This window comes from Cadophora gregata (genome assembly GCF_030347475.1).
Source record: "Cadophora gregata isolate MNR1 chromosome Unknown scaffold_10, whole genome shotgun sequence".
Taxonomy (NCBI): Eukaryota; Fungi; Ascomycota; class Leotiomycetes; order Helotiales; family Ploettnerulaceae; genus Cadophora; species Cadophora gregata.
Window position 1 is genome coordinate 233,723 of NW_026695933.1, and position 16,995 is coordinate 250,717.

Genomic DNA, 16,995 nt, shown 5'->3' on the forward strand with positions numbered 1-16,995 from the left:
TTTCAGCTTGCGCCTCCGACCATCATCTTGGGATAGAAGAGCACATGCAAAAGATATTGTACTTTGGATGGTTTCTTCAAGAAGTACACCCATTATCGAGTGCAACTTGATTTTCAAGTCACAATCTACAGCCTTGAGCCACCCACCGAACACTCACATATCACACCGAGACTCATGCATCCGCTGCCACAGCCTCGATGAACCGATGCCATCCATCACCGAACTTCTCATACCATCCTCTTTTACTCTCAGAAACAAAGAGATACTTTGCTCTGCGCTTCAACTCTTTGACCAAATCTGGGACGTCAGATTTCGGCACTGACAGAACCATATAACTACATCGATCTCTGTCATATCGGAGCAGGTTCGTTAAACGTTGCTGTACTTCGGGATCTTTGAAATGTTTGTATTCGGTCTCAAAGACTGTTGTCAGATCCGGTCCAGGGTTGGCGTATTCAGTATCCGGAACCGTGCCGGGATTGTGAATCGTCTGTAGCACGTGAATAAACCATCGACACTGTAGTCAGGAGACAGTCCAAAAGGGAACTTACCAATCTAAAACCCCCTAGTCCATCGGCGTTTTTGACCCTGGCATCGGCAGCATCCATAAACACCTTTCTCTTCTCCTTGAACTCATTTGGCGATTCATCGAAGAAGATGCCACCCATCGTGAACTCTCCATTTCCATGCTTGCCCCAGGCCGCGTACTTGTCGACGTCCTTGCAGACCTTCTCCAGATCGCGCTTACACCAATTTACGCGAACGTAGCCGACCAGGTAAACATTTGGATATTTGTTCAGCCGCGCGATCTCACGGGAGTAGTCTTCGTCCGGGAGCGCGTCTTTGCCAGGTCCGCTGTTTGGGTTGATGATAATTGTGAAGTCAAGAGTGGGATGGGATTCGATGCTATAGGAATGCTGTTAAAATTGATCCTGTATCATGGTTTATGTTGGTGGGGGTGTTGCAAGTCTCACGCTGAGTATAGAGAATCCCATGCCTTAGGGAGAGGATAGATGTATAGAGGGAGGAGGATGGAAGTTTTGAGGCCTGACATGGTCCGTGTGAGCGACTATACTGAAGAAGGATCAGAAGAATTAGGCTCTGGCGATTATACTGAGTGGAGATATCAGATACTAGATATCGTACGAGTTATCTTGCGTGAATCTACCGAGGGATGAAAGTTCGAAGGAGTATGATGACTTTCCCTGGTTAGCGTCATCCGCGTAGATTTTCCGATATGCCGGCTTGGACAATGTAGCCAAGTTTTTCCAAGCTGAATATCGAAAATTGAAGCGTTTGCGAGTGTAGCACGAAGAACGATACCTTTTTCACGGCAAAGTTGAAAGCTTCACCATCCAGATTGGCCGGGAAATAGAATACAGAGCCGAGGTATCCTTCAAGCTACAAAGGGATAAAGCACGTGATCAATCTCCACCACGAAAACAAAGGTCAGGGTGCTGGAAAGAAAGATAGTTGATATCATTCAGCCACAGTGCAAGGCATCACATCCAATCGACTTTCGCACCCCACTTCAATGCTATCTACAGGACGAGTCCCTGCTTATGCTGCACGGGATACCAAGTGCGGTAAGTAGGTATGTTCCCAAAACATTGTGGTGAATTCAATAACGGATCCGGTAATGACAGGGACAAGCCTAAAACTCGAAAAAGGACACCGCCTCCCATCCTCCTTTCTTCCCGACTCTTCATTGAAACGTTACTTACGCGTGTATAGGTGGAGCCAGCGTGCCCACCCATATGGCGTATTCTTGCCTCCTCGTCCATCATGCCCCGGCACCCCTGGTTTAGAAGTGTCGGGGAATAGTGGAATGGTGTTATATTCAGCCTCTACCATTTCCTTCTGATTCTTGGGTTCCCTGTAACTCATGTCGTTAGCAAGCTCTCATGAGCGCTTTGCTACATGTAAGCTGCAAGCGGGGATCTTTTAATACCCAAACTTACATGCCCATTCCCGGAACTTCAATTGTACCTCCTTCCAAGCCCTCTAGCATGATTTTGTAAGGTTTTGAGCGGTCTGCACGTGCGTTTTTGTAAGGGTGGACTTTGAGCAGTGTGGTAATGGCAGCTGGTCTGGTTATTTCAAAAACCCGCTGAACAATGGGTCCAATGCAATGTAAATCGACAACAAGAGTTGACTCAGTGAGCTTTGTCCAACTTTGCTGGAAACCAGCAGTGCCGTTAACAACAGTCATTCCAAATCTCTTCGCAGCTTTTGCGTCCTCGTCGGAGTACTCAGGGTCAGAAATGTAGATCGGAATATCTTCTTTCTGACGAAACCTGAGGAGGTCGCGGATGAACAGCAAAGCTGCATGTTGTGTTTGGCACCAGAGACCATATTCAGGTGGAAGATAGGATGCAAAGGGTGGATCCCCAAAGTATATACATGCAGCATGTCCTAAGGAGCCTGCTCCAAGAGCAACGATTTCGCTGCAGCGAATACCTTTCATGTGATCGTGAACTAACCCAGTTATTGCTCGGGCTACTCTCGTCTCAGCGAACATTTTATGTGTCTGATGAAATCGTGAAACGATGGTAGCTTCGTTGATTCGGTTGTCCAACGCAATATCACGCAATTTCCTTTCTATTTCAGGTAGGGGGAGACATTCGCGAAGACGTCTACACTAGAATGAGTAGGTACACTTTGCCTTCTGTCATGAAAACTTACTCGCTAGGCATTCTCAATGGCTTTTGAGGCCTCTCCATATCAAAATTTCCGGCTTTCATTGCCCTCTTGAGGAGACGATCAAACAATGAGCCATAGTCAGCCAACTGGCAGTAAAACTGGTCATAGAAGTTTGATCTGGCAATGATATGTGAATCTCGCTCAGAAATAGATAGGGTTTTGAGCTCTAGCCACTCTAGAGGATCTTGAATGAGTTCCATGTTCGGATTTTGGTCCTGGTATCCAGCAGGCCTGTATTCGTCTGGCGTGGTCTGGCCATCTCCAGCTGGATCTCGAGCCGGCCATGTTTCCTGAAGCAGTGTAAGCCAGCAGCCCCCAGACTAGTTTAGAAAAGACATACTGCCACTTTGTAATATTCTTCCTCGTCTTTACTTAGATGATCGGCGTCTCGCTTTTCATCACTCGTCATTTCAGGCTGTTGTGTTTTCGAACTACTGCTCTGAGAACAGTGTAGTCGATAGTTGAACGGCCGTTGAACGACGTCGTTTTCAGGTCTCTCAACGAACTGACGTTTTAGTACTATAAAACGAACTGCGGTTCGTTTTATAAGGCTATAAACGAACGGAACGAGGTCGTTACTAAGAACGAACGAAGAAACTAGCCTTTTATAATCTATTTTTAAAAATATACCTAAATGTAGTATAAGTGTTAAATTATTATTATAATGTTATTCTTATATAAATTACGTACTAAAACATATAGAATAATACGTTCAGCTGCTTTATATACTATAGAGGGTAAGTTGCATTCTACTGACTAACCTACCTTAGGTACCTACTAAGTGATCTCGCTAAGGTTTCAAGCCTGAAAAAGGCTTAGTAGGAACTATACTAAAACAGGGTTAAACGACCCCGTTCCGTTAGAGATCTGACCAACTAACGGCCGTTCTAGATCGCTTAAACGAACGCTAGTCCGTTTAGGGTTAGCATAAACGAACGGCCGTTCGTTCCCGTTTTGCCAAGAACGAGAAAACTATCGACCACGCTGTCTGAGAATCCCTGCTTCCAGGTCTGCTAGTGGCTTCGATTCCACGCTTTACCTTACTAGTTTCCCCCGACATGATGCTTTTTGCTTGAGCTCTTGTTTTTCCGGTCGTTGGAGATGTCTCTTCTCTGGACTTGGTGCGGCTTGGCCGACTACTTATGGACCTCTTCTGCTCAACGTACCTGACTGCAGGCTTCCGATAGTATAAGAATTCCATTTTTAGCCTCTTTGTCCTTTGATTTACTGCTGCTAGAGTCGCAAGTTTTCGGTGCACTGCGGTCACCTTTATTTAAAGACTTCCTATTTTCGGCTTTATCTCTTGCAGATTTATGGGACAAAGACACTACGTCTTTGAACCGGCAGCTGCAAGACTGACCCTGTCCATCCATCTGTGTTACTTTGGAATAGTTTCATGCTATTTTTAGGGAGCGATTAACTCTAGCTGTGAAAATGCCATCAGAAAGATAACCCAAAACAGGGAGGTTGACTTTATGGTGTCGGTTTGATGACTCAAAGGATATTAAGAATCGTTAGATAACTCAATACACATGTCAGGCAGCACTCTGTGACCAATATAAAGCTGTCGTAACTTCACGATGGCTTCAAAAGTAACACTCGTGTCCTTAGATCACCCGGGTTCGCAGCAGATTGACTTCATACATGGCCTATCCAGTGAACATCGGTTTTTCCTTTCAAGCAGCGAAAGATAGATATATACATTCATTCAATGTTTCAAAAAATATGCAATCGTTAATTCTCTTTCAATTGGCCACCTACCGGATCCTTTCAGGTCAAAATAGTAACAATCACATGTACAGCAGTGACTGAACACAAGAATAATTATTCTACTTGACAAGCAACCCCCTGCATTAACTGGAAAACCCATTTCTCTGCTCTAGCAACAATAGGAACCAAACCCGATATCGGAAAAGCGAAGCGCTTAATACCTGGAGAACTTCAATCCGAGAGAAGGGGACCTTGTGTCTCACGGAATCGGGTCTCGGAGCCGGTATTCATAATACATTATATCATATTTGAGGCTTAGTAGAACCTACCCCTCTTGGATCTGAATATCATCCACTCTCCACTTCTTGCGGTCACTGATCTCCTCTCCCATCTGACATCTTGGCTCCAGGCTACTCAATCTCCACTTCCAATCCATTCGAACTCCCGTTATTGTAAGGGACGAATATCCATCCAATCGCCTGTTGGACCAAGGTGTTCCATCTCATCTCGTCTCAGCATATGTAATCCTTGTCTTTGATCACCGATGATCCTCACTTCTCAAGTCGCCGCAACACTCATCCTCAACTGCCTCTGCCTCTGCTGGCTCTGCAACGTCAACCTCTCCACCGCATATCCCAGGCGTTCTTTCTTACTCCGTAAAGCCTTTAAGCGCAACGCCTTCTCTTCCCCGCCATTGCCCTTTCCCAATCCCACCCCCGCCCGTCCTTTGACCAGCTTATCCAAACTCTTCTGCTTCCTTAAACCCCCTGCACCTTCAAGTCTCCCTTCGAGCAATTCAGACCGTGCGATTAGATTGTTTTGTTTGCGCTCGAGCTTGGAGATGTATATCTCAGCGCGTGTGAGGAGCGTGGTTATTGCGGGGGCAAGCTCGGATGCTAGGGAGGATTGAGCGGTTTGGAGAGTGTGGTGGGGAGTGAGCTCGAAATGCTGTTTTCAGACGCGCTCAGATCAGTTCGTGCTCCTTTGAAGATATTATCACAATGGAGATGAGGGAAGGGAAAGCGAGACGGGGAAATAACGGACTCTAGTGCTGGAGAGAACTTTCTGCAGGCGTGGAAAGTCGCTGATTCCTGAGTCGAGGATTGAGATTGAGGAATCGAGGAGGGTGAGTGAGCTGCGCAGGGAGGCAACGGACGCGGAGAGGGAAGAGAGGGATTGTGATTGTGCCGACATGGTCGCTGCTGCTGTGGAGAGTTGCGCTGTAGATGGTGTGGTGTGTGGGATATCAACTATTGAACAAGGAGAACCTAGCCGCTTGTCAGGTGATATCTTATATGGATGGAGAGTTTGGGACGTGTTTGTTGGCAGTGCATGTGAAGTGATGCTGCTGATGGTGGAAATGAGGGGTCGCGAAAGTCAACAAAAGAAAGACGCGATTTTGGGCTGTCATGTGACTCCCGCTGGATGTACCGTCTCCCGAAATCTACCCGGTCCTTCGTCAACCTTGTTCCATTCAGACCTTCCATCTCGCAACTCCAGACCTATCACCAGCCGTCCTATCTGGGAAAAGGTGTCCGAACTCTACAAGACAGTGCTCGCAGGTACAAATAGTATCGTCTGGGATGACCAGGTACTTAGATCGCTCATGTGTTCTGCAAGGTGTCCTTACACTTTCCACCCCGCGCTCGTCTCCGGATCTTGTGTCCGGATATTCCCCTCTAGCTTTCACGATAGATTATCCCCTTGCAATTTTCGTCCAGCCCATCCAATGATAACATTCTCTAGATCCTTAAGTGAGAAAAATGACCATCGCCACACCACGGGTTTCCTCCCCGTTGTTCCTGGCTGTGGCTCCATCTAGGGTATGCACACGAAGAACTGTACCTGACTATTCGGCTGGCTTCCCGTCACACTACACCATGTGTATGTTATGGCTGTCCCAAGACCAGAAATATATATTAATTGGTTCTCAGGGGTCCATCATTGGAGGATCAACATGTTCCAGATGCATTCCTTCTCAAGCCGAGGGACGGGCCCCGATGTCCCGCAACTGATGATTTAAATTTATTCTGCTCTCCCACGAGGTCTATAAGTGTAGTCGGGAGAGCTCCATTTCTTTTCATAAGGTTGTTCATTCTATCATGCGTTCGTTCTCACTCCTTGCTCTGGCCTCACTGGCCACGGCGGTTGTCTATGAAGCAGAATTAGCGACTCTCTTGGGAGATGTTCATGTTGCAAGCGATATTCCCGGCTATACAGGAACCGGCTACGTTGCGGGCTTTGCTGCTGATGGCGACAGTATCAGCTTTGCTGTCAATAGGCTCACAGCTGGTAGCTACGACATTGCAGTGATCTACAGCGCGCAGTATGGAGACAAGTTCACGACTATGTCCGTCAATGGCGTCTCCTCCGAAGTGGCTATAACGAATGTCACTACAAGTACCTGGGCGACTTCGCAGGCTGGTTCGTTTGCTTTGACGGCTTCGAACACAATTACATTCAGCAATGATTGGGGATGGTACTTCATCGATTCCATCACCATCTCGCCTACACCCACTGCACCTATCGTTGTGGTGGACGTGACGAATGGAGCAAAGGCCGAAGCTGAGAACGGTATCTTCAATGGAGTTACTGCCGGGACTACAACCGCTGGCTACTCTGGAACTGGCTTTGTTCAGGGCTTCGATGCTGCGACAGACAGTGTGACTATTACACTATCCAGTGCCAAGCAGGCTTTGTATGATGTGGTTGTTAGATACGCAGCTATCTATGGTGAGAAGCAGACATCGATGTCGCTCAACGGTGCCGGAGGAGCAAACATCCTCTTCGCCGATACTACAGCAGCTGCCAATCCATGGGCCAATGCGACGGCTGGCCAGGTATTGCTGAATGCTGGTAACAACACTATTTCGTTCATGACCAATTGGTACGTTCTCCATAGATGATTTCTTGACGGCGCTAATTTTTCAGGGGCTGGTACTTTATTGATACTGTCTATGTTACTCCATCGCCAGCACCTGCACCTCATCAGGTAACAAGCTCGCTTGTTGTTCCGAACGTCCTGCCCGTCACTCAGGCTTTGTTCAACAAGCTTCTTTCCAAATATGGCAGTGGACAAATCTTCTCCGGCCAAGCAGACCCCAGCGGAGTGGCATGGCTGGAAGCGAATGTTGGCAAGACACCAGCGATCATAGGACTTGATATGATTGAGTACAGCCCAAGTCGAGTGGTATGTTCCGAAACTATGAGTGAACCTCCTGGCTGATATCTAAAGCTATATGGATCCACCAGTACCGCTGTTGAAGATGCCATTACATTTGACGCTCGGAATGGAATGGTTGCCTTCCAATGGCATTGGAATGCTCCTTCGTAGGTCCAGCTATCCTTCTCACAATTGATATCACTGACTGGCCTAGACATCTCATCAACAACGACACTGTCCCATGGTGGAAGGGCTTCTACAGCTATGGCACAACCTTCAACCTGACTGCTGTCCTCGCCGCCCCCACAAGCCAAGATTACGCGCTCATGATCTCGGACATGGACGCCATCGCAACCCAACTGCTCCGTCTCCAAGCAGCCAATATCCCAGTCCTTTGGCGTCCGCTCCACGAAGCTGATGGTACCTGGTTCTGGTGGGGGGCTTATGGTCCCGAAAGTTGCGTAGCCCTGTATCGTCTCATGTTCGATCGCTTCACGAACCACCACAAGTTGCGCAACCTCATTTGGGTGTGGAACTCCGTGACCCCATCCTGGTACCCCGGCGACGACGTCGTCGACATCCTCGGCTACGATTCATACCCTCCTCTCGGCGACCACGGCCCAGTCAGCGCACAATACCAACAACTCATCGCTCTCGGCAGAGACAAGAAGCTAGTCACCCTGCCAGAAGTAGGCAATATCCCCGATCCGGATATCCTCAAGCTGTACCATGCCGACTGGAGCTATTTCGTGACCTGGAATGGAGAGTTCATCGAGACAGAAACCTACAACCCACTCACTTTCAAGAAGAAAGTCTACGATGACCCCACAGTCCTGAAGCTCACCGATCTTGGGAACTGGAAAGGCTCTGCAACTTCCACATCATCTGCAAAACCCTCATCGTCATCGACTGTTAAGCCGACTTCTTCATCCACGTTCGTGACGTCCACAAGCAAGAGCTCCTCGACTTCCAAAGCTAGCTCTTCAAGTTCGAAATCGACCTCTAGAAGCTCGACAAGCAAGACTAGTTCTGCGACGTCGAGTAGTGCGAGTGCGGCGGCTACGCAGGTTCATTGGGGACAGTGCGGCGGGACGAACTGGGCCGGGCCGACGGTTTGTGCGGCCGGGACGACGTGTGTAGCTGTTAGCCCGCCGTGGTATTACCAGTGTTTGTAGACTCGTAGCAGCTTATATGTGTATTGGAGGTAGGAGAGTCGGGTACATATGATGTAAATAGCGGATTACATAGAGGGAGCAAAGTGAATGGAACAAGGTGAGTGTACAGGCTACAGCGCTGTAAATAGTCGTCGGATTGGGAGAGGAGTTGTATATAGTGGACAAAAATCAGACCGAGTACATATGTCACCTAGCGAGGGCCAATCCCAAACTAATCATTTAAATAGTACTTCTCTAAATATTAGTGTATGAGAATTACAGAAATAATATTAATCGAACTTCATACCGGAAGGCCTCAAAACAACAGATGTGGATGCTTGGCGGAAGATGAACAGCTTATCAGCAAAATAATGGGGTAAGAAGCTTGAGACCCGAGCTTAAGCGCGATTTCTCAGGAACGGATCAACCGAGGAGGTGTGACCTGCAAAAAACGCACAAAGCTAAGGACTTTATATGGATTTTATCTCTAGCATTATCCATCACCGCCTCGCCCAGATCTCTACAGCTGGTATTCAAGATACTTGCCACACCGCTCGCTATCATGATCTTCCGCTGGTCTTCATTAGAATGCGTCACACCGTCCACAGCCCATCTCAGCCCAGATCACTTCGCCCAATCGTACGTATCGGTAAACCTGCGCATTTTTGAAATTAAGTTCGCTGCCTCAAGAGGATTATGAAACGGCTTGACTTCCCTACTGAGAATGAATATCATATCAGATCGAATAGAGGGCCAGTGAATTCTTACAAGGTGTCTTGCTCATTGCGACGAATGCGATAGATCTCATGCGGTAAATTTTTAAACCCCCCGTCGTGTAGCATATCCTTCTCGATATCTAGAATGATATGAAATGAGGTGTGTCGCAGTCAGGGGACTGAAAAGGCTCGATGTGGGCGTAGTGTTTCTCTGCTTCGTATTCGTCCGTGGGGCGGTTTGCGAAGAATAGGTATGTATGCCTTGATGGCATCGACGGACTCCGAAGACTGGCGGCCTTCAAAGTCGCTGACCTTGAGCCTTAGGACTACTCTTTTGGCTTTACTGTCGAAAATCGTAGTTGAGGTGTTGGATGCCATGGTTATCGTCTCTGGTGGTCGTTGGACAGTGTCGATTAGGGTGGTTCTTGGAGTGGGGGTAGGGCAAAGCAGCGAGAGGCTGGTGACGTTTAGCAGTACTTGTCACCTTGTTGATAGATCGAGCCTTCACATAAGGCGCCTCTAGTCTAGCCTGAGTTGGGATTACAAACCTCCACTGGGGGTATAGTCTTTCCTAAAATGCTTTTGCTGCTGCACCTCTGTTAAGGTATTGAGACTAAATTGTAATGTTCTTCGCCTGGAATCCTTTTCACAGATGTAATAATATAGGAAGGAAATTTCCACGATGGTGCCCCTCACGCTCAACCATGAACCCCAAGCCAAAAATTATGACTTAAATGTCAACTCTATGCTATGGAGAAGGCAGTAGTGTTGAAAGCTGGCTGGCGGGCTCGATCAGCTTTGGTCTTCCTCAATTATCTTTCCGCTCAACGACGCGCTCGTTCAGGAAGCAAGGTTAAAAGCAGTATGAACATGATCTTCGCTATTCCCTTAATTCCATCACTCTATCTCCCGCTCTTTGAACTCATTGAGAATTATGTAAGTATTCCATCTTTATTATGCAAGTGCTCAAGGTCCCCGTTTTTTGAGACCACTCTTCCAGGACAGTTAAGCGAGGGGCTAAGTCTGTACCAAACAGTGCAACTGCTCTCATCCTAAGATAAGATGTAAATAGATCCTACAACATAACAACTCCAAGATACTTACTTATAATTTCCTCTTCCTCTCTTTCCAACTTCTTTTCATGTCATGCTCCTATCAATCGAAGGCCCTTTCCTCGAGTTTCTCCTTATCGTGATGTTGAGTTGTTAAGTTGGTCAAGGCTAGGATGGGGTAAGGCCGGAAATCTGAGTGGCGGCACCTACCTTCCACACGGTACAGCGTGACCAATGGATTGGGAAGCCTTGCAGAAAAGTCTCCCCCCTTTGCTGACGCTAAAATTGCAGTGTCGTAGCCTCTCTGCCTCCCCTCATTGATGCCCAATCTGTTCTGAGGCGGTGAGCTGTTCTTCAGAGACTAAAAATGCAGTGTACGATACCCAAGGGATGTAACTTGTGAAGAAGTTAGTGGTGAGGTTCGATGGGAAAGATAGATATGTAAGTAAATGTTGGAAGTGGAAGTAGAGGAGGGGGAGTTGTACGTAACTACCCCGTGGCCACTGGCCACTAGATGAGTTCTTAAGGTAGGGATGTCAGAAATAGGACCATTCTAGATTAGGTGTTCTAGCTCCTACTTGTATATGTTTCACAGTCTCTGTAACTACCTTAATATCATACTTTTATCTCATTTTCCCGCTCTGAGAACTGCATGTCTCGTCGGGGGCTCATAGGTACGGAGTTCTTTTCAAGGGATACTTGGTGGTAGGTTTTCTGTACTCTGACTTGAATAAGGCTGTCTACGCCCAGTCTTATGGAGAGCCTGCGCCCGCCCCCTCACAGAGGCTAAAATTGCAGTGCTGGAAGTTCAAGGCAAAGGGGCTAGGTAGGCAGGACAGCCTTGGGAGGGAATACTGTAATGCCATCTTCGCGGAAACTAAAAATGCAGTGCCATTGAATGCGAGGTTTCCGATTGGTGGGCGTTTGGTAGGTCTCCTCGTCTGGCGTTGGCTCAGCTTGTCATCATTGCGTGCCTGCAGGTGCATGCAGTATTTAGTTGGTCGTACTGTTCGCTACGTCTCCTCCTGCGCGACTAAAATTGCAGTGCTTGGCTCCGCTTTGGGACTAGGAAAAGGTTGTCTCTTGTCAGGCTATCATTCCCATAGCAATGATGCCTCCATCGATGAAACTAAGAATGCCGTGCCGGAATCGCAGCTCTGCCCTGTCAAATCTTGAGCTGCCACTTTCGCAGAAACTAAGATTGCAGTGCTGGTGGGATGGGTGCCGCCTGGGCCTCCTTGCCTGCAGGGACTGGAGTTGCAGTAAGACTATGCCGCTAGCCACAGCCTCATTGTACCCCTTCGATGAGACTAAAATTGCAGTGCACGTAACAGAGCCTCCAAGGTTGACATATTCCGAGTACTGGGTGGCGGTCTTGTGCAGTACTTGTATTCTTCGCCATGACTGAACATTATCCACTCAACTGCCGTATCAAACACACCTGTAGCGAGACCCTGCAATTAAGCGAAAAACGCTGAAATTCGTCGTCGTCCAGGCAGCCTTAGCGCCTCGCTTCAGCGCTGTGCCCTGGAAGGATACCGAAGATCCCATCTCTCCACTATCTTGGGGGTCATCGTCTCAGTGAAACGTGTCTCCTCTATTCAGGAGGAGAGTGTAGTGCTCTTGAGTACTGGAAAGTGAAATAGAAGGGTTAAGCTTCGAGACAGGTCTGGCCTGTCCGCTGAGACTATTATTCCAGTCCCCACTCCCATGTCACGGGATTATGCACCGGTATATCCGAATTGAACAATACAATTACTGCCATGTTTTGAATGCATGATACGTCAAACATAGAAACGAAGTCTCTATTATTGAGATGAGACTAACAAGATTAATATTGAGTCCCATAGTCTGCTATGATCGAGGCTCTTTGAGGGGATTCAGGTCCTTGGATCCTCTGCAGCCCTGAAAGAAATAGCCGAGATCTGGGAATCAGAGTGTGGGCGGCCAAAATGACTGTTGCAAGTCTTGATTTCTGGCCACACACAAAGGCATCAGAGTCGAACCTTGGGACGAGGTCTCTTCAGTCGGAACTAAATCGGCAGCCGGGAGGAGGACGAAATACACTCCACCTAGGTAGGTATTCCGATGATACCAAACCTGCATGTCTTTGAAGAAAAGCATCCTTCATTATGATTTCGACAGCCAGTCGTTGTTTTAGCGATTCTTTCTACGATGGAGAGTGTCTCCCTCGCTGGGACAAAAATTGCAGTGCAAATGTGGATGTGAGTCAGAGCTAGCTAGTCTCACCAATGCACTGAATCTTTGCGTCACCACCATGTCACCCCACCCAGCTACTCCATCAACAGAGACTAAAATTGCAGTGCGGCTTGCAGCTCCTCGTTTCAACAAGTTCCTCAGGATCTCGCAAAGCTTTCCTTGTCATTCTTGGGTCTAGATCTGGGTGGCTGTGCAATACACCGCTTCGTCAGAGACACATTTAAACGATGCAGAGTGCTTAAAGTCTCTGATTTATCTCCAGGATCATCGAGGTGGCCTTTCTTTCGAGGCTAATTCTAATTTTTGCAGGTTGGCTTGACACGATTGGGACAATGGAGCCTCGGACTCTCAAGAGGATGTTCGTCAGCTGACACTTGAATTCCATGTGTCCAAATGGAATCTCAACGACGACAAGGCTGCAACTGACATGTTCCGCTCCTTTGATGGAGTGCAAACTTGCATGTTTAATAGGCGAATCACAGTTTCAGTCGTGTAAGATGCGAGCCAAGGCAGGAAATTCCCCTGGCTGGCACTGAGATTGCCTTGCTATAACAAGAAGCAAAATTTCTGCTGTGAGGCTCTGTAGCAATACTAGGCTTCATGATTTGTCGAAGGGCGGCCGTCTCTTCGGGTGGAACTAAAGAGTACTGGGGCCGGACGGAGCTCTGATGAGACTAAAATTGCAGTGCTACGCCGTGGCAAGAGGCAAATTTCCAGCTGTGAGGCTCGCAGTGCTCGGACTCATGATTTGTCGACGGCGTCTCTTCAGGTGCAACTAAAAAGGCAGTGCTGTGTCCATCCCGCCACAGTTGCTAAAGGAAGTGGGGTTGAATACCTACATTCTACTCGAGTACTTTGGTGAGACTAAAATTGCAGTGCTGTGCTGGACTTTTGCTAACAGCTAACCGCTTCTTTGTGGATAGAATGAGCCTCATTATGAGGAGGCAGCTTCGGGAGATGCTCGATTAAGATCACTAGCGGAGTCAAGAGTCTCAAATATGCGCTAGGATGTTGGTCCTATCAAAATACTTCAATTATTGCTCCTCTGTCAGTGTCGCTCCTCTGTCTGGACTCAATGGCAATGCAGAGGTTGCGGCTTGAAAACAGTCATTTGCTAGATATTCTAAAACCCACACCCATTGAGAGCTACTAAAGACCAACCTGCTAGCTGTACCCGCAAAATAACTCCTCAGACGTCGTTAATATTGCAGTGCAGGCGGATAGCGACATCGGGGAGACCAGTAGCACAGCCTGGCGGACCGTAAAGAGCTGTCTAAGTGCTCAGCGAGACTAAAACTGCAGTGCAAAAGGGATGTCCAATCATCTTTGACAGGGGCTATTTGAAAACCTTGTAAACACTGGACAGGAGGTGGCTCCTTAGTGATTTATGTGCGGGGTGACCAAGCAATCCCACAGGAAAGGATAAAGTTTCGGGGCTAACATGAGGCCTCTGAACTCATTTATTGACCAGTTTGTTGATTCATATGTAGCAATGGGAAATTGTGATCCTTTGAACGAATAAAGTAATTGCAGCGTGCTGACACACGGAATCCCAATACCATTGCCTAATCAGCCTTACCAGATATCTCCAACGCTTCAAACACCAAGCTTCTTGGTTCATACTCTGGTCAGGTCCCATTTGGCAGTAAAGCAGCGCTATCTAGGGTTAAATTATGCTGGTACTAATATTACAGTGCCCTCAATGTCCTATGAAAGGGCAAGTTCAAATAATAGAACCTATGCGTGTAAAGAAGCCTGTCAGCCATTGACCTTTGCGCTAGATTTGAAGTGTTACTCGCACAACGGTCTTCGTAGGCGTATGCTTCTTCGGCAGAATCTCAAAATTTGATGGAAGAAGAGTCAGAAAGAGAAGCGGTGTATAGATGAGAATTTCTAAACCCATATTGTTTGCTAATCTGCTATTTAAAGTCTATATCGACCCCTGAAACCTGTTCTATGAAGGTATTATGAATGGAGAAGAAGTCAAGTGTTCGGCCCTTATCGACGCTTTGAATGGATCTTCTCGTGTCTCCTGCAATCATTCGCCCTAGTAAAAGCTTTTCCACACTCCGAGCAAGCATGTGGTCGAGTTCCGGTATGGCTCAGCAAATGGTTCTTGTGAATGAAGCTCCATGTGAACCTTCTCTGACATATGTTGCATTGGAAAGGGGTGGCAGTGGTGGGTTTCACGATAGAGCTGAATGAGTTGGCTTGCTCTTCCGTGTCTGGATGGAAGAACTTTCGGTGTTTCTCCAAGTCCTTATTTGAAGTGAATCCAAATTCCACAATCGAACAGTCCGGGAACGAACAACTGAAAGGGCGGTCATGCCGGTTGATGTGGTGGTCCCTGGTTCTTGCGCCCTTAAAACCCTCGTGGAAGTAATAGCATGTTACTTTCGGACACTTAAACAGCCGATCGCCGTAGAGATTTCTCAATTTCTCATTCTCTGGCGAGTGTGGGCTGTGCTCTGCGGTGATTTTCTCCAAGATTTCTCTACTCCTTGTTAGAGCACTTCCAAGCTCTTTGATACTGATATCGTTTTTGGCAGAAGATCCCATACTGGCGTGCTGGCAAACCAGATTCCAGATGTTCATCAAGCTTTCGTAACAGGGTGTAATATGAAATGGCTCGCAGTCTTGCTCTGCACGGTCGGTCATTTCGCATTCAAGTATGTCTTTCTCGTAGCGCAGCGCAAACTCATTCACAGCAACGTGGACCTCATCCACAGACCTCGAGTTTTCATTCTCATCATGGGGTGAAATGCATGACTTGTTTGTAATGATTGTCTGAATATGCTCCATCCATTTAGCGATAGCATAGTCCTGGAATGATAAATCCCCAGCTCGTATGCAACTCTTTAGACGTTCTTCGTCGAAACCTGGATCAAATATGTCGAATGTTAAGTATCTAAGACAAAGTGAGGCTAGGTCGCATTCCACCGCTGACTTGGAGATATATTCCGAGGAAGCGATATGTCTGTCTGTTTGTTAGACTGATCTCACAGCGCTTGTCCAGTCAAGCACTTACATTTTGGCTGTGGTATGAACAAGTTCTATGCAGTCTCCAGAAAGGACCTGGATTAGTGATCCACAGTAATGTTGAATGCTGTTTGAAAGTCTCCGTTTATCAAAATCGAAAGTCTGAGTCCCTGCGTCCATGGAGAACGCTGCTTGGACTTCGCGCCACCTCAGAGGTCTTTTTGCACACACTAGCCAGCCCATGAGTTTCCGAGTGCTCTTCCATTGGGCTGGTGACAGTGTGTCATGTAGTCGCTTGATGATACGTTCGTATCTGCTCTCGAGTTAGATCCAGCTTAGCGTCCAGCCATGGCTCGGATATTGGCTGACGTTATACTCCGAAATTGAGAAGTCCACTGACAAAGGGAAAGAGTCTTGAGGTCACTTACGCTTCTTCTAGTCCGTCAGGAAATCCATAGGAGTTCAGTTCATTTAGCACAGCCTCCTTGGTATCAAGACCGCAGATGTGATTCATGACGAGTTTCGCGTAGAGGAACATTCCTATTGATGTCACTCCACCGGCCCAGGACATTTATGAGCAGAGATGCATACCTCTAGCACGTCCACATACTGACTCTTTGATGATCTCTTTTGTAGAAAGTTCCAGGTCGAGGTTCTGCGGGATTGATGACGTGCGGTGCTGAACATAGATCGCAATATCTGGTTCGTTCTCCCTTTCGGTCAGTTTCAGACTACTCGCAGCTAGCAACGATTTTTGGATATCTCCGTAATCTTGACTAAGGAACATGACGCGAAGTCTGCCAGGCTCCCTCTCATCGCAAATCCGTACGACATCTGTGAAAAATGCAAGTATAAGCTTCCTCTGGTCCGAGTTACACTCGTCAAGGCCATCGATGATCACTTGAGAGGTTTCGACCTTCTCAAACAGTGTTCTCAAAAATCCTTCAGCCAAGTTTGTCGTCGTTAAAACGGTCTCTCCGGTAGACACCATTCTATCCCAGTAGTATGGGACCAAATCCCGATGCTTGTGGAGCAGCTGCTTCAGAAGTCCACGGTAGATCGAAATACAGGTGTTTTTCTCGGCATTGTTCTCTTTGCAGTAGAAATATGTTGTAGTATCTGGATTTTTAGCCGTTGAAGCGTCGATTATGATAGATGCGAGAATAGTCTTGCCTAAGATAGTCAGTTCTACGCATGAAGTAAGGAATCAAGACAGAACAAAAGGTTCGTATAAATATGCTTACCTGCTCCCGGGATGCCGTTGACCCATAGAATCGAGCACTCGGGCACATCCAACT

At 47.4% G+C, this 16,995-nt stretch overlaps 5 protein-coding genes across 5 annotated transcripts; 1 reads left to right on the forward strand and 4 right to left on the reverse strand.

The window, feature by feature from the left end:
- Positions 1–41: 41 nt before the first annotated feature.
- Positions 42–1,363, reverse strand: ONS95_001439 (uncharacterized protein). Its single transcript, XM_058494636.1, has 2 exons — positions 975–1,363; positions 42–906 (listed from the first exon to the last, which is right to left on the reverse strand). The coding sequence occupies exons 1-2, from the start codon at positions 1,052–1,054 to the stop codon at positions 456–458; spliced, it is 531 nt and encodes a 176-aa protein (XP_058354943.1). The 5' UTR covers positions 1,055–1,363; the 3' UTR covers positions 42–455.
- ONS95_001440 (uncharacterized protein) lies at positions 1,364–3,413 on the reverse strand. The gene is made up of 5 exons (XM_058494637.1): positions 3,394–3,413; positions 3,044–3,333; positions 2,686–2,993; positions 1,962–2,636; positions 1,364–1,876 (listed from the first exon to the last, which is right to left on the reverse strand). The coding sequence occupies exons 2-5, from the start codon at positions 3,110–3,112 to the stop codon at positions 1,717–1,719; spliced, it is 1,212 nt and encodes a 403-aa protein (XP_058354944.1). The 5' UTR covers positions 3,113–3,333; positions 3,394–3,413; the 3' UTR covers positions 1,364–1,716.
- A 1,041-nt stretch (positions 3,414–4,454) lies between these two features.
- On the reverse strand, positions 4,455–5,778 carry ONS95_001441 (uncharacterized protein). Its single transcript, XM_058494638.1, has 2 exons — positions 5,458–5,778; positions 4,455–5,361 (listed from the first exon to the last, which is right to left on the reverse strand). Exons 1-2 carry the CDS (start codon positions 5,605–5,607, stop codon positions 4,972–4,974), a joined length of 540 nt encoding a protein of 179 aa, XP_058354945.1. The 5' UTR covers positions 5,608–5,778; the 3' UTR covers positions 4,455–4,971.
- Positions 5,779–6,157: 379 nt separating this feature from the next.
- On the forward strand, positions 6,158–9,056 carry ONS95_001442 (uncharacterized protein). Its single transcript, XM_058494639.1, has 4 exons — positions 6,158–7,300; positions 7,345–7,603; positions 7,649–7,743; positions 7,791–9,056. Exons 1-4 carry the CDS (start codon positions 6,516–6,518, stop codon positions 8,749–8,751), a joined length of 2,100 nt encoding a protein of 699 aa, XP_058354946.1. The 5' UTR covers positions 6,158–6,515; the 3' UTR covers positions 8,752–9,056.
- Positions 9,057–14,716: 5,660 nt separating this feature from the next.
- Positions 14,717–16,688, reverse strand: ONS95_001443 (uncharacterized protein; the record flags this gene model as incomplete). Its single annotated transcript, XM_058494640.1, has 4 exons — positions 14,717–15,695; positions 15,747–16,010; positions 16,126–16,237; positions 16,289–16,688. 4 exons carry the CDS (start codon positions 16,686–16,688, stop codon positions 14,717–14,719), a joined length of 1,755 nt encoding a protein of 584 aa, XP_058354947.1.
- Between the last annotated feature and the right edge of the window lie 307 nt (positions 16,689–16,995).